We start from the raw sequence: 14,645 nt of genomic DNA, 5'->3' as shown, positions 1-14,645 counted from the left end.
TAAAACAATAGGAAAAGTGACTGTAATAAAAACATCTGCACTACCAAAACTCATTATGCCTTTATCTGTTCTGCCAAATCCACCGAACGAAATATAACAAGAAATTAAAAAGAAAATATTTAACTTCATATGGGTTAAAAAAACAGACACAATCAAAAGAATCAATAAAATCAATAAATACTTCAACCTATAATAAAAGGCGGTATAAAAGTTCCGAACATAGAGAGTTTGTCCTACTCACTAACAGCTTGCTGGATAAGGCGTTATATTGACAAATCAAGCACATGTCAGTGGGTGAAATTCTATAGAAAAGTCCTTATTACAAATGGAGAGAGTTTAATTTTTTAATTTTGCATTTTGGGATAATTGCTTTAATAAAAAGAATTTCAAAAAATAACTTTTTTATACGATATATTAAATGCATGGAAGGAAATTATAAAAACTGATCAGGAGTCTATAGAAGGAAATGTAATGGTCTGGAATAACGAGTCCATTAAACATGATAACGAAAGTCTATTTTATAAAGCTTGGTTTGAGAGAGGGATCAAATTTATACGGCATCTATTTGATTTTCGGTCAAAAACATGGTATTACTTTGAACATTTCAATCAATATATCAAGTAAATCAACAAGACTATTTAAAGTCATGAATGGTAAAATGAAGCAGCATGATAATAAATGGTTTTAAATCCGTTCTTATCTAAAGAAATCTTAATCATCACTTCCCCAAATCCTTTTTTTTGTGTTCATAATTCTCTTTTTTTACAATTAAAAAAACTATGATAAACTATGTTCTACATTTTTCATTTTTTAAGTTATCCAATGATTATGAAAAAAAAATGTGAAATGAAAAATGCCTTTTTTGTTAAATGTATAGCTCAAACTAGTTTCGAATTTCCATCTAATCAATTATCGTTTTCTTCAAGAAATGTACATATTGAAGTTCGTCTGCACGACTTATTTTTGTATTATAAATTTGAATAAAGAATAGAAAGATTATCGTCCACTGACGGCGGACTACACCGAAACCTTCTCAGGAAACCTTAACCTCAAGAACGGCGTCAATTTAAGGAAAAATAGTGGTTACGTTCAACCATAATTTATATCGTTGTTTAATGTTAAGTACACAAGTGGAACTTTTTTCTCGTGTATAGAAATGGGGGGTCATGAAATCAGTGTTGCAAATTGGTCAGCTGACTTTAGAATATATAGGAAATTTCTTAAGTGGTCTTTAACCTACATCAAAATGAAACATTAAAACAAACTGTTATTTATGATTGTATTGTAACGTTTCTTCCCTAGCTAGCTCGGACACGCTACCTTAAATTAAACTATAAACCTATTCTCGGACTGCATTGTCCCAAAAATTAAGTATGAAATTAATATTATATACACGTGATTGACAATGATTGCTTACAAAACCGAATGATTAGAAATAATTGGTATGGTTCAAGAATCAACGTTCAATTATCCCAAAAGCAAGAACGAACAAACAGAAACACTACAACAACTATGCTATAACTTCAAACAGGACCAGCATACAAAACGCTTATAAACCAATCACAATATATCAGCGAAACCCACAGTCCTAAATGTATAGCTTTTACGGGGAATCAAACCATTGACCCTGTTCCGTCTGTATCGCAATGATCCAGGCTTACTAAGAGGCCAAAAAGAAACCCCACGGATGTCCGAACCTGGAAACTAGAAGCTGTAGCGCAATGCTTCACTTTAATTCTCCTAGCCTCCAATAGTTCAGAACCCGCCCTAAACAGTACAAAAAGATACTTCAAAGCTTCACTATATATTATTAACTTGATGTTCTTACATCGGCGTCGAGACACGAACTAAATATTTCTATGATTTTCGCTTCTTATATACCCTAACATCACGTGACCAAAATGGAATGGTCCATTTTAACAAACACGATGGACGAAACCATTATATATAACTAACGTTACAGAGTAGGGGTGTCAAGTTTATCAAACTTACGAAAACGTAGAAAACTATTAAGAATACAACTTATTCGTATTAATTAATCATTTACTAGCTAAATTTAGACATTTAATACTAAAACCATAACATTAGTATTAAATACACGAAATCATCATAAAGAAGTAATAGCGATAATGGCGAAAACCGTTTTTACGGTAAATAGTCAAATTCTTTATAACTTTCACTGAGACAGAAGAAGTTGATTTGTTTCATTCTTGAAATATGAAAAATAGACGTTTACTTGATTATCCTTTTATTTAAAGCTCAAACGAAGTGTAAAATCTCAACTTACTTTTCAGACGATAATACTATTTACTTTGTACGTATAACATAAAAACCTACGCCCAACTGTACTATCCGGAAATGTTTACTTTCCGGGCTCCGGCCTTTATGACTCCAAGAACATTACAGTATGACTATTATACGAATTATTTACCTAACATTATCGAATGCTTATTCTACTTAACTCAGCGTTTGGTCGAACAGAAACAACCGGTTTCGTTGCCACGTCTACGCTTCGTCTATATTTAAGGTGTATATTTTTTTTTAAAGGCATCTTTATAGCAGTACCTTTTTTGTAAATGAAAAAGGTCGTTTATTAGATGAAGGCTATACCACCAAATAGGTTATCATAAAATTGTGATAATTTCATATTTCAAAAAGCGACAATATACATTTATTTGCTGTTTCCTGCAAAACAGAACGACCATGTACACATTTTTGAATCCAGTTGTAAACTGTATGATCATTTAAAGTTTAATTCATGTACTAAACTTTTTTGGTTGATCCCGTAGTTTAACTTTAAAAACTACCATCTCTTAATCAGCAGAAATATGGATGATAACAGGAGTGAGGTGATGGTGTTACTTTTTAACTCCATGTAAGATATCAATGTTTTATGTACTTCAAGCGAAGAGTATGACTATGAGTGTGTGAGATAAGGCATGTTTCAATGTTCTCTCACGTGAGTATTGAGGCCCTTCAAATCTAACTCAAAAATGAGCGTTAAATACGATATGGTACAATATGGATATATTTCGATTTCTGACCAACCACTTTTCTTTATGAAGGGCCGCCAATAAAGAAATCTCACAAGTATAAATAGCATGAAGACAAACAGAATGAACATACATTTGAGCAAAGTCGAAGCGATGTGGTCTCTAAACATTTGTGTTTTAGTTGGAGTTTTGTCCGCTACCCAGTCAGTGACTGTCCCGGGGGTAACGACGACGGAGAAGTACCAGCAGTCCATCATTATGGACGAAGATGCAAGTTATATCTTGTTCTGGAATTTCAACGACACTCACATCACGTTCGAGGCTCATGTGAAGACGAGAGGTAAATGTTGAAATATTGCTTTAAAGGGACTCTCAAACGTTTGTAGGAGTCATGGGACATGCTCACCAACAGTCTCAACTCTAAGTTCAGACTCAAATCTTCACTTGATTGTAATTTGAGCATTGGTGATGAACTTTGCTGAATGATACGATTTGCAAACTTCACTATTATACACATGCATTTTCTAAAAGGAATGTAAAAGACATTTTGTCAATTTACTAAACTATTGTTCCAAGTCTAGGTCTAGACTGTTCTCGTAATTATGTGCCCACACATCGCTCATGTTAATTTAGTGTGAAAGGTGAACAAAATGAGTGTACCCATTACTTTTCTGTGTATGGAGTCCATACTGATATATACCATTGCTCAGTTTGAAATCATTGTCGCCAGTATGCAATTTGTGAGAAAACACATAACGGACATACAGTCGAACCCCGTTGGCTCGAACTTCAAGGGACCGGCGAAAATATCTCGAGCCTCGGGGAGTTCGAGCCAAACGGAAATTCTTTCATTCATTTTAAAGAAATCGGTCCTTTAGATCAAGTTCGAGCCAAAGAGAAAATCGAGCCAAGCGAGTTCGAGCCAACGGGGTTCGGCTGTAATAGCAAAAATATAGAGTTTATGAACATAAGAATCAAGAAGTATCTTTAAAAAACAGGATGGCTAGTGTCCGAATGGTTTGAATGTTCGATATGTAATAGAGATTGTTTTCGGTCTTACTGCTGGTGGGTTACTCCTGGGTCAGTGCAGCTTATAGAAGTAATGCCATAACCATCCACAGAATTACACTCTATTGCAATGTTTGTCTTAACACCTGCTATATTTATATAGAAATGTTTTCAACCCTAAAGATGTAACGAAGAGCCATGTGCTGTATTATTAGATTTGTTATAGGGCTTCAATACATATGACAAACAGGAACTAAGCTCTTGAGAACATTGCTTAGACTATAATGATTGCCATTGAAGGTAGTAAGCCAGTTTGCTTGTGGCTTGCAACTAAACGCTCTTATAAAATATAACAATATCAATTTTAATATATCATTGTAAAACTAATATTTAACAAACTGATAGTACAAAATGAAACACAACATACTTCTTCATTATTCATAAGACGGCATAACGGCCGATAAACGCCAAAACAACTCTTAATCTTTGTGTTTTCGCTTTTCAGGTTGGGTCGGTCTGGGTCTGTCGGAGAACGGCAACATGTTTCCCGCCGACGTGGCTGTTGGCTGGGTTAACGCCGATGGAAGTGTAGAACTACATGTAAGTATGTGTAATTATCATCGCCGGATCAGACGGTGACCATGTGCTGCATTCTATGAGTTTTATGCAGTACTTTGGACTATTGAGGGTGGCATTTGTCGGTACTCAGGCTCATAGGCGGGCGTTGGAGGTTGGGGGGGGGGGGGGGCATTTTGTTCATTGGCGTTGGTGTTTGTAGCTTTATCCAAGGATCTACATGTAACTAGATCAGAAAAGTATTGAACTACGCTACGACCTCACCCATGCTGCAGGCTAATCTGAAATATAGATTATAGTCTGAATTAAGCTAGCACTACCACCACTTCCTCTTTATGAGTTTAAATACTCTTAACATATATAGTTTTTTTTTTCATTCAGGTGCATAAACGAAATTCATTGTATACTGTTTCTCCATTAATCCAGGATATGCACACGACCGGTCACCGGCCCCCGGTCCTAGACGCCTCTCAGGACTGGTTCCCGGTTCTTGGAATGGAGAACGACTTTGGAACCGTACTTAAGATAGTCCGCAAGATCAAGACGTGTGACAGGGCCGATGATAAGGATATCAATGTATGTAACATATGTGATCAGTAAAGATCAGTAAATGTAATATTACGGAAACAACTTTTTGTAACACTACTCAAAACCGAACACTGGTTTTCTTCAATGGCTACTGAATTTCCAGAAAGAGCAGTCAGTAGCCATGTATAAAGTATTTACCAAATTTCGTTTTGTTAAACAGGTGTCAAAATACAAAATCATTTGCGAGCGGATGATGCTTTACAACATAAACCGGTTTTTGAAAGTGGATGCAGCAAGTTATAGTTGTATGAATTGAATTTATACTTGAAAGTATGTGTGTTCATGCGCCGACCATCCTACAACTCTATTTTAATGAGGTTACAGCCTTCCCCAGATTTTTTATTTTAATTATTATTTTTCACTCTTCACTCTTCCAATAGTTTGGAACCAACAGAGTGATCTTCGCATACGGTGACTCGGACCCCCATTCACCACAAGATCTACATTACCATGGCACCCACAGGGGAACAAAGAGCATGTTCTTTCTCAACCCTGACAAGGGCGAGTCCAACATTGCCCCCACAGAGAAGGTCAAGCATCTGGACTTCCTTAATGGCAACGTATGTACATGTGTGTATTGGAACACTTATTGTATATCAGAATGGTAGACAACCAGTTGTATTTACGTGTTTTACAAGATCTACACTTTATAAATGCAGAACTCTCAAATGCATTTTCCACATATGGAAACATGTATGCTGCCTCTAATGAGTGGTCAAAACATGTATCGAGCTCAGGATAAGTCCGGAAACACTTTGTTTAATCGGAAACGACAACCAATGCCGAATCTTCATTTAATGTGTCACTCAATCTGTCGCGACCTTTATCTGAGTGGGTTCAGGGTTAACACGTTATGTAGAAATTATATACAGAGTATGCATTCTATTAAAGCTGCACTCTCTTAGATATACCATTTTTACAACTTTTTTATTTTTTTGTTTTGGAAAGAGCAACTTTTGGCGAAGATATATGTAAACTAATGATATAAGATTGCTGACAAAAGATCAGATCGTAGATTTTCATATTTTCGTTCGAAAATTAATGTTTTATGGCTAACGGTTTAAGAAAAATGCATAAAACATCATTTTTTTAACTTAGACATAAAAATCTGCGATCTATTTTTTTGTCAGCAGTTTTATATAATTGGTTCCCATGGATTTTCGCAAAAACTGGCTCGTTCCAAGACAAAAAATATAAAAGTTGTCAAAACGTTCAATCTGTGAGAGTGCAGCTTAAAAGAGAATAATAAGAGGTATGCCGTTTTCATAGTTTTTTGTGTTGTTTTTTCTTCAGTTCATGGTCCCTAACAGGACAACCACTTACTGGTGCAAGGCGTTTACACTTCCACCTATTGGTAAACACCACATGATCAAGGTAAGGTAAAAATATGTGCAGGGATGGATAGAACAAGTATTGAGATAGGAATTTGGGGAAGGTTAGGATGAACTGAGTACTTCAGAAGAATAATAAAAAAGGATTTATATAGTGGTGTGGCTGAAAGGAGTTTAACGTAGCTTTAAACATTTGAGGGAGGAGTTGACGCAAATGAGCAAGAGGGTGATTTGGGGAAAATGTGTTGGTAGTTTTAGAGAAGAAATAACGAGAAATTTGTAGTAAATTGGCTTGGGGTAGACGTAACGAGGACATTGGAAACTGAAGTGTCTGGGATTGACGTAAAGAAGAAAATGGAAAAGGCGGATTTGGGGGAAGTAACTTAAAACCTGGTAGTAGAGATAACTTATATTCAAAGGCGCAAGAGCAACCCCAGTGTGATGTTCTTGGTTCGGATTTTGGTATCTTAACTTAAACTGATACAACTACTGGTGACACGAATTATTTTTATTCAATTGGTATTTTGGTTTGCACTGTTCAAAGCGTGTTATATTCAAATTACGTTCATGCATTTATCATACATTCTGGAATGCTATAAAATACGTCCCGAAAAAAGCTATATTTTCTTTTACAATTGTTCTTTCACCCCTTAGTACGAGCCAGTAATCTCCCCTGGCAACGAGAAGCACGTGCACCACATTCTGTTATCCCGGTGCCGGAAGCCCAATCCGGAACAGTACCACGGCATGTCCGAGAACTGTTACACCGGCAATATGACTCTTCCACAATGCAATGATTACATTGTGGCTTGGGCCATAGGCGGAACGGTACGTGTTATATATTACTTTGCAAAAAATAGTTCGTTCTTACAAGGGTATGAACTACTTTATAATATTTCACTTATAATCATGGAATTATATGAAAGCACAAAGGAAATATATATCGCTTTGTTGTTGATCTGTTCTGTCTCTTTTAAATCAAACTCAAATCAAAAAATGTATATAGGTATAGACTCGTTCATTGTTGCCCTGATACGCGTTTACGCAGCGGTACTAATGGTGTGAATAAAAATATTGAGAATGTTTATACAGATATATTTACACCTCAATTTCCATTCCTTAAATGAACTGCCTTTCGGCAATTGCGGTTATCATCCGATGAACGCAACATCTTTTCGGATCGCAATTCGAACATCGCATAACAATCAATATACTTGAAAATTGTTCATCTTGTTATTGTTTGTATTGTCTCAGCAAGTCCCATAAAATATAGATCAACATTTTAGAAAGTGTTAATGTATGATATGTTTAATGTATTTTATCACACTTAAGTGTTTCAATTTTACGTTTAAAAGTGATTTCAAGTGGTTCATCTTTTCCCGCGTTATTGTGACGGCATTTGATAAAATGTTTCCGGTTACTGTCGGGTCGTTCTATTTACAGAATGGGTGAGAAAGGATTACTGAAAGGTTTTCTTAAATGATATGAAGTATTGTTTTAACAATTCTTGAACGCAATAATAAACTATTGGTGTAAATATAAGTAATGAATTGCTGGGTTGATGTCATTATCGGGGATATGAACGCAATTGGGCTAGTCAAAGTACGCGTGGAGTCTTTCGGACTCCACACACTTTGACCAGCCCAATTGCGTTCATACCCCGATAATGACATCAACCCCACAATTCATTCCTTAAATGAGTTGGCTCATTGATGTTGTAGGGTAAAGTCAACAATAAAAGCTCGTTACCAATGCGAAAGCGGCTGAGCGTAACGGTACACGTGGAAATAATTATTTTGCAAACGTTTTTAAGGCAAATTGCGAGTTTAAATTAAACGAATAGTATCACGTGAAGTACTTGACCAGATAGTGATTATCTGTTCGTCAATTGCCTCGTCTATTTTCACATTTTTAAGAAGATACACACCTAAATACACGTACGAAAACTGTTCATCAATCTGTCTTTGCTTGGCTACTACTAGTATATAATGTCTATGAAGATACACGCTCAAATAAACGTACATATGTGATTATCAGGCTGTCTTTGCTCGGCTTCTATGGCATTTGAAACAAAAAAGCTCACAAAATAAGCTCAAGTACACGGTAAACGTAGTGTTCATCAGTATGTCTTTAATCGGCTACATGTATGAGAAGATACGCGTACAAGCTACATGTATGAGAAGATACGCGTACAAGCTACATGTGTGAGAAGATACGCGTACAAGCTACATGTATGAGAAGATACGCGTACAAGCTACATGTTACGTAACATACAATAACGATTTTCAGGAATTTTATTTCCCCGACGGCGTCGGATACTCGATGGGTGCCGCCGACGACGGCAACTACTACCGTATGGAGACTCATTACGACAACCCTGATGCCCGGGCTGATATTCTTGATGACTCGGGTACGATGACTGGAAAGATTCACAGTTGTTGATGATGAAAGAGGCTTTGGTTTTTGTTAGGTTTGATGTTTAGACACTGTCTCAAATTTGTCAATATGAACTCGCACATCTGCTCCACGTCCCCTTTCTTTCATGTTTTCTTCATAAATAGTAAAACATGCCATTTCAATATAGTGCGATTGCATAAATTATATGCAAAAAGAAGCAATTTTGCTTGTTTCTCAACTCTTTGGTATTCTTTTCTTTTATCTGAGAGCAATTAACTGTTAAAGTGTTTTAATTTTCATTGACATATTGTATGTGTAGATGTAATTGTAATGATAAAATAAAATAAGTTACCTTTACACAAGGCATCGATTGAGACGAAGTATAAGATGTCAGAAGTGAGGGTATAACAACGTTATACGTCTACAATATCATAATACAACATAAATCGAGTTTAATAAAATTAGGATTAACTAAAAGGATATTTTGCAACAGGTATTCGGATCACCATCACTCCCGACCTGAGGGCCCTGGAGGCTGGGATGTTTGCGATGGGGTTGGGAACGAACATCCGTCAGGTCATCCCCCCGGGAGAGACGGACTTCGTCTCGTACGGTCACTGTCACGGGAACTGTACAACCTTGGTGAGTAGTTTTGTGGCGGATCTGGTGAAAAAGGTCACTCTGTTTTGGAAAATCTCAGATAAAATTAAACGAAATAAATCTTGTAGGATGTTTATGTTGTGGCTTCCTACCGATTAGGTTAATTATGCACACAATGGCAAGTGCAACGCGTACGTCATGATAATTTAACCCGGTTTCACAGGGGGATTTCCAGGTTCTATTTTAGCCCGGTTAGGGCAGTGGATTTCCAAGTTCTATTTCAGCCCGGTTAGGACAGTGGGTTTCCAAGTTCTATTTTAGCCCAGTTAAGACAGTAGTGTTCACGTTCTATTTTAGTCCGGTTATCACATTTGGATTTACTAGTTCTATTTTGGCCCGATTAAGCCAGAGGGGTTCACGTTCTAGTTTGGTCCGGCTAGCTCTTCGGGATATCCAAGTTCTATTTTAGCACGGTTAAGACAGTTGGGTTTCCTGGTTCTATTTGTATCTGGTTATCACAGCGGGGTTTCCAGTGTCTATCGTCAGTCTGTTTGTATGAGTGTATAGTTTATGGTCACCAACCCGGACAAGTGATTTTTCCCCATGTTTTTATAACTAGTGTCACAATCGTTTTGATATCCATAGGTTTATATCCATTTTAGGCCATGAACCAGGTAGGTGTTCCAGAAATCAAGATTTTTGGCGCCCTGCAGCACTCGCACCTGGTAGGTGTTGCCATAACGACCCATCACTATCGCAACGGGATGGAACTTCCGCACTTAATCGATGACCCCAACTACGACTTCAATTTCCAGGATCTACGGAAGCTGCCACAGGAAGTGTCTGTATATCCGGTATGAATCGTGCTTAATGCATTTGAAAGACGTTTCCCACGTGAACATATACATTTTCTTCTGTAAAATAGATTTTTTTGTCAACTTTAACTTTATATTTGATGTCAACTTTCACTAGATATTTATTATCAAATTTCACTGAATATCTGTTGTAAATTTCACTAGATTTTTATCGTCAAAATTCACTAGATTTTTTTGTCATTTATCAATGTGTATTTATTTTCAATGACCTCTAGGTATGTACGTATTATCAAATTTTTATTGTCAATTTTCACCTAATATTTATTGACAATTTTTGCTAGATTCTGATGTCAAATTTCACTGAGTAATTATTGGCTATTTTCAATTGATATATATCCATTTATCTATATATCTATATATATATATTGTAAACTTGCATTGCATATTTTACTTTGTCAAGAAATTAAAATTGATTGAGTCATCCTTACCTTAAGGAATAAGTCTGAGAAATGGGCAACGGTCTCAAAATTGTTATGCAGGGTAGGGACATAGTTTTTTCAAGGGTTGAAACACTTTGTTTAGAGGGGTTTTGCCAGATAGGGTCGGGATGCCCAAAACACAGTTATTTGTTTTGGGCTTTACTTGAAACAACATAATTATGCAACAGCTCTAGTCACAAATGTCCAGCATTTACAGGTGAAAATAAACAATTACTCCGATTGATTTTCAAATACAATGTATGCATATATCATTATCAAACTTTCGAACATCCTGTAAACGATGCAATGACCTTACACCTGTTATTGACGTTGTTGTTTCCAGGGTGATAGTTTCCGGGTGGACTGCCACTATAACACGATGGGCAAGACCCAGCCAGTGCTGGTGAGTTACAACATTGACATTAATGTAAATTATTGAAATACCAACCATTTCATGAAAAATTAAAACATCAACATTATTGTGAATTTAACCTCGACATATATGTTAATCATTGAAATAAAAACCATTTGATGGTAAGGTCCAACCTTGACATTAAATATATCGAGAAGAGTTCGCATTGAAGGAAAAGTCGGTAACACAATTATGTTTGCTGTTAACAAGACTATGGTCCCGATTTCACCTCATATTTGTAATAAAACAGTGTTTGTCGTATTGGGTCTCGTATGTTTGTCGTTCTGTCCCGAATGAAATATACACTCAAACCCCATTGGTACGTAATAAGTCTGGCATGTGAGCGTGCTGGCATATTCCTAAGGCTCAAGTACATAGACTTCATTCATTCAGGTTGTATGCCATGTATTTCTAGGGTGGCCTCACCACTCAGGAAGAGATGTGTCTGACCTTCGCCTACTACTATCCCAAAACACCTCTATCAAACTGTATGTCCATCAGTATCTACCGCCCACAAGGAGTTTCTAAGGATTGGGTAAAAAATTCTTATGTAAAACAGCCGATTAAAAGAAAAGCCGCGGTGTATGACTATTTATTACACCAATAACAATGACATATTTTATTGATATTTTAAAGAGCTTTACTGGACAAGGACTTGGAAGTAATTACAACTTGAAAATAATTCGATATATAACTGTAAATGTCAGTGCCAATATTTATGAATATTTTTCAAGTGCTAGTTAATCAAATAATAAAATACATTTATGTTACTTTCTCATTTACATCATTTGTTTGAAAACATTTTTCACCTTCCGTTTGAAAGAAAGGTACGTAATTATGCGCCCAGATGTTACAAATGATATTTAAAAATATGACAACGATTTGTAACACGAACCAGTCCTTATTTGGAAAATACTGATTAATGGCGTACTGAACCCGTATAAAATATAGGTTATTGCGGCAATTCCGTGTTGATTACAGATCCTGCAGCAAATCGCAACAGCAGACTGGTCCAACAAAACAGTTGTCGACTGGTTTAGGACACAGCAGACATCAGGTCTACAATGGAAGTTCTGTGGCGGGGAATATCTCAATGTAAGAAGTACTCGGTTTTTAATATAATATGCACCATTATTGTAATCCATGATATGGAAAGGTCAGTAATGCCGTTAAATATCAACTACAGATAAATCAGTGTGCTGTGGCCGACATTTTGCGAAGGCATGGAGTAAGCAACTGTTGTGTGGTAGGGAAGTTTGGGGTACTTGTGACGCTCTCTTCATGCAAGGAATTTTTGCCGTATTAAAATTCTAATTCATTTGGACATAGAACAAACCAGCCTCACTGTCAAAAAGTACCGACGTGAAATAAACATTGGCAAGGAAGATGTGACTTCTCATTTACTACATTATATACACATATACAAGGTTTTAAGAAGTAAAACTATATAACTATTTATATATGGCTGATGGAATAATAGTAATTGGTCCGCCCGGATGTACAGTAATTCCGAAAGTTTACAAATTTTATCATTATCTCATCAGTCATTTATTATTTTATTATACTGAAACAAGTTTTAGTAAAAACTTACCTTTTTCCAAAGAAATCTCAACATTGATTTTTTTTTAATCAACGAAAGAATATCGATGAGCGATTTATAACATAAGCCCAGGTGCACGATACATGATAACGGTTTTAAACAAAATGGCAACATAAGCCTCTACTGACAGTACAGATGACCAGCAGCAGTCAATTGTAGAAAACCGGGATACGTTTACAACATATTATCTTTTTGCCAGTGTACTGATATAAATGAGTTAATTGGTTAAAAGCTAGTATTGGAGAACAAGGGACCAATCAATAAACTTTCGGCTAACTTTGACCAATCAAAATAATTAACCAGTTTTAAACAATCAGCTGTTCGTTTTATCCAAAATAGTTATGTTTGCCAGTATTTGACAATAAAATCCTAATAATAATTTGACAATATCCAGTCAGACACTTATGCGTTACCTTTGCTTTTTTAAGTTGCTTTTCTTGTTGAAAATACATTTTCAAATAGGTGATATATAAAAAAATGAACAATATTTGCACTCACAAATTATGAAAATAAGGAAGAAAAATATCTAAATAATAAATGCATGTGAACAAATATGATGAGCGTCAGTGTGTATATTTAATAATCGTTGTCAATTATGAGGAATGTTGCTTTAATGTGAACAATTTTAGTAAGATGCTTTATGAATATTGCCCGAGGACTGCTTACATATATATGTTGCGAGTGTATTGACGAAATAATTTGAAGCCCGGTTGTAACAATACGCTTTGTAATTTTACAAGATGTTCAGTTTTTCAATCGAGAGAAACTAAATCATAATCAATTTTTCAAAACCGGTTGCTTACAAATGTTGCCGTTTTAAGTATGTTTACATCGGAAACAAATAGATGTATGCGCATGCGTCGACACTCTGTAATTTCTGTATATTTCCATAACGGTATGTGCCATTATTAGCTGAACTGATATCAACTGACGACACCGTATGGGATTTGTTGGCATTGGTAATACAATTGATGTGTTATAATGAAACATATGTGACCTACTGTTCAATGTTTTATAATTTACTTACAGTTGCCGGCTGATTTTGCAAAGTTCTGGACACCAAACTACCCGAGCAAGAGCTACACTCCTCCCCAGCCGGACTGCTCATAATTCAGGATATAAACTGTTAGTGTTGGCGTATCGTTGACACGAGATGTTATGTATGAAAAGCCAGTTTGAGACTGCATCTGGAATTCCGCGTTTTTAATGAAAATAGTTTTATTAATCGTACCCATTTCTTGTCAAAGTCAAATGATGGATTGTTTTGAAACACAGCAAATACAATGTGAAAAAGTGAAGATTTGTTTGTGTAATTTCTTACCACGTAACACGAAAACACATTGATCGACATGTTTGACATCTTGCCCACTTGTTGTGAAAAGCAAAGCAGACAACAATGAATCCGTTAACGTAAAGTCAGGCAGTTTCTCCATTTTGAAAATTTGTTTTAAAGCTTTAACGTTACAAACATTTGCTATCTGAATTAAATGTTACTTGTTAATTTTAATAGCTGATGCAATTTGTTATATTTCAATACATTCATGTGATCACAATTTCCACAACGTAAAAATCTGGTAAGTGAATTTAGTAGTCTAGATGTGATTCATTTTATAAACGAACCTGAATGTTTCAGTCTGGAAAAGCAATATTTCCAACAGGGGTAGTAATTTCCTTGTCTCTTATCCATTGTATGTGCACGCTGTGTCCGACCTGTGTCCCGGCCGTGTCTCAATATCTATTGTAAATTTTCTGGTCTAACCCGCTTTTTTAGTAAACTTCTTTCAATACAAATATTTGAAGAATATCGATCGTATCGATTATGCCGTAGCTCTTAAGCAATATATAT

At 35.9% G+C, this 14,645-nt stretch overlaps 1 protein-coding gene across 1 annotated transcript; it reads left to right on the top strand.

Moving 5' to 3' along the window:
- Positions 1 to 3,114: 3,114 nt before the first annotated feature.
- LOC128224824 (DBH-like monooxygenase protein 1 homolog) lies at positions 3,115 to 13,946 on the top strand. Its single transcript, XM_052934891.1, has 13 exons — positions 3,115 to 3,333; positions 4,507 to 4,601; positions 5,004 to 5,153; positions 5,546 to 5,725; positions 6,459 to 6,539; positions 7,151 to 7,324; positions 8,786 to 8,906; positions 9,387 to 9,535; positions 10,156 to 10,347; positions 11,131 to 11,190; positions 11,615 to 11,734; positions 12,181 to 12,294; positions 13,829 to 13,946. Exons 1-13 carry the CDS (start codon positions 3,117 to 3,119, stop codon positions 13,907 to 13,909), a joined length of 1,734 nt encoding a protein of 577 aa, XP_052790851.1. The 5' UTR covers positions 3,115 to 3,116; the 3' UTR covers positions 13,910 to 13,946.
- Positions 13,947 to 14,645: the final 699 nt, after the last annotated feature.

Source organism: Mya arenaria, chromosome 17 (assembly GCF_026914265.1).
Source record: "Mya arenaria isolate MELC-2E11 chromosome 17, ASM2691426v1".
Lineage (NCBI taxonomy): Eukaryota > Metazoa > Mollusca > Bivalvia > Myida > Myidae > Mya > Mya arenaria.
Note: the sequence above shows the minus strand (reverse complement) of the source record. Positions and strands in the feature narration are given on the sequence as shown.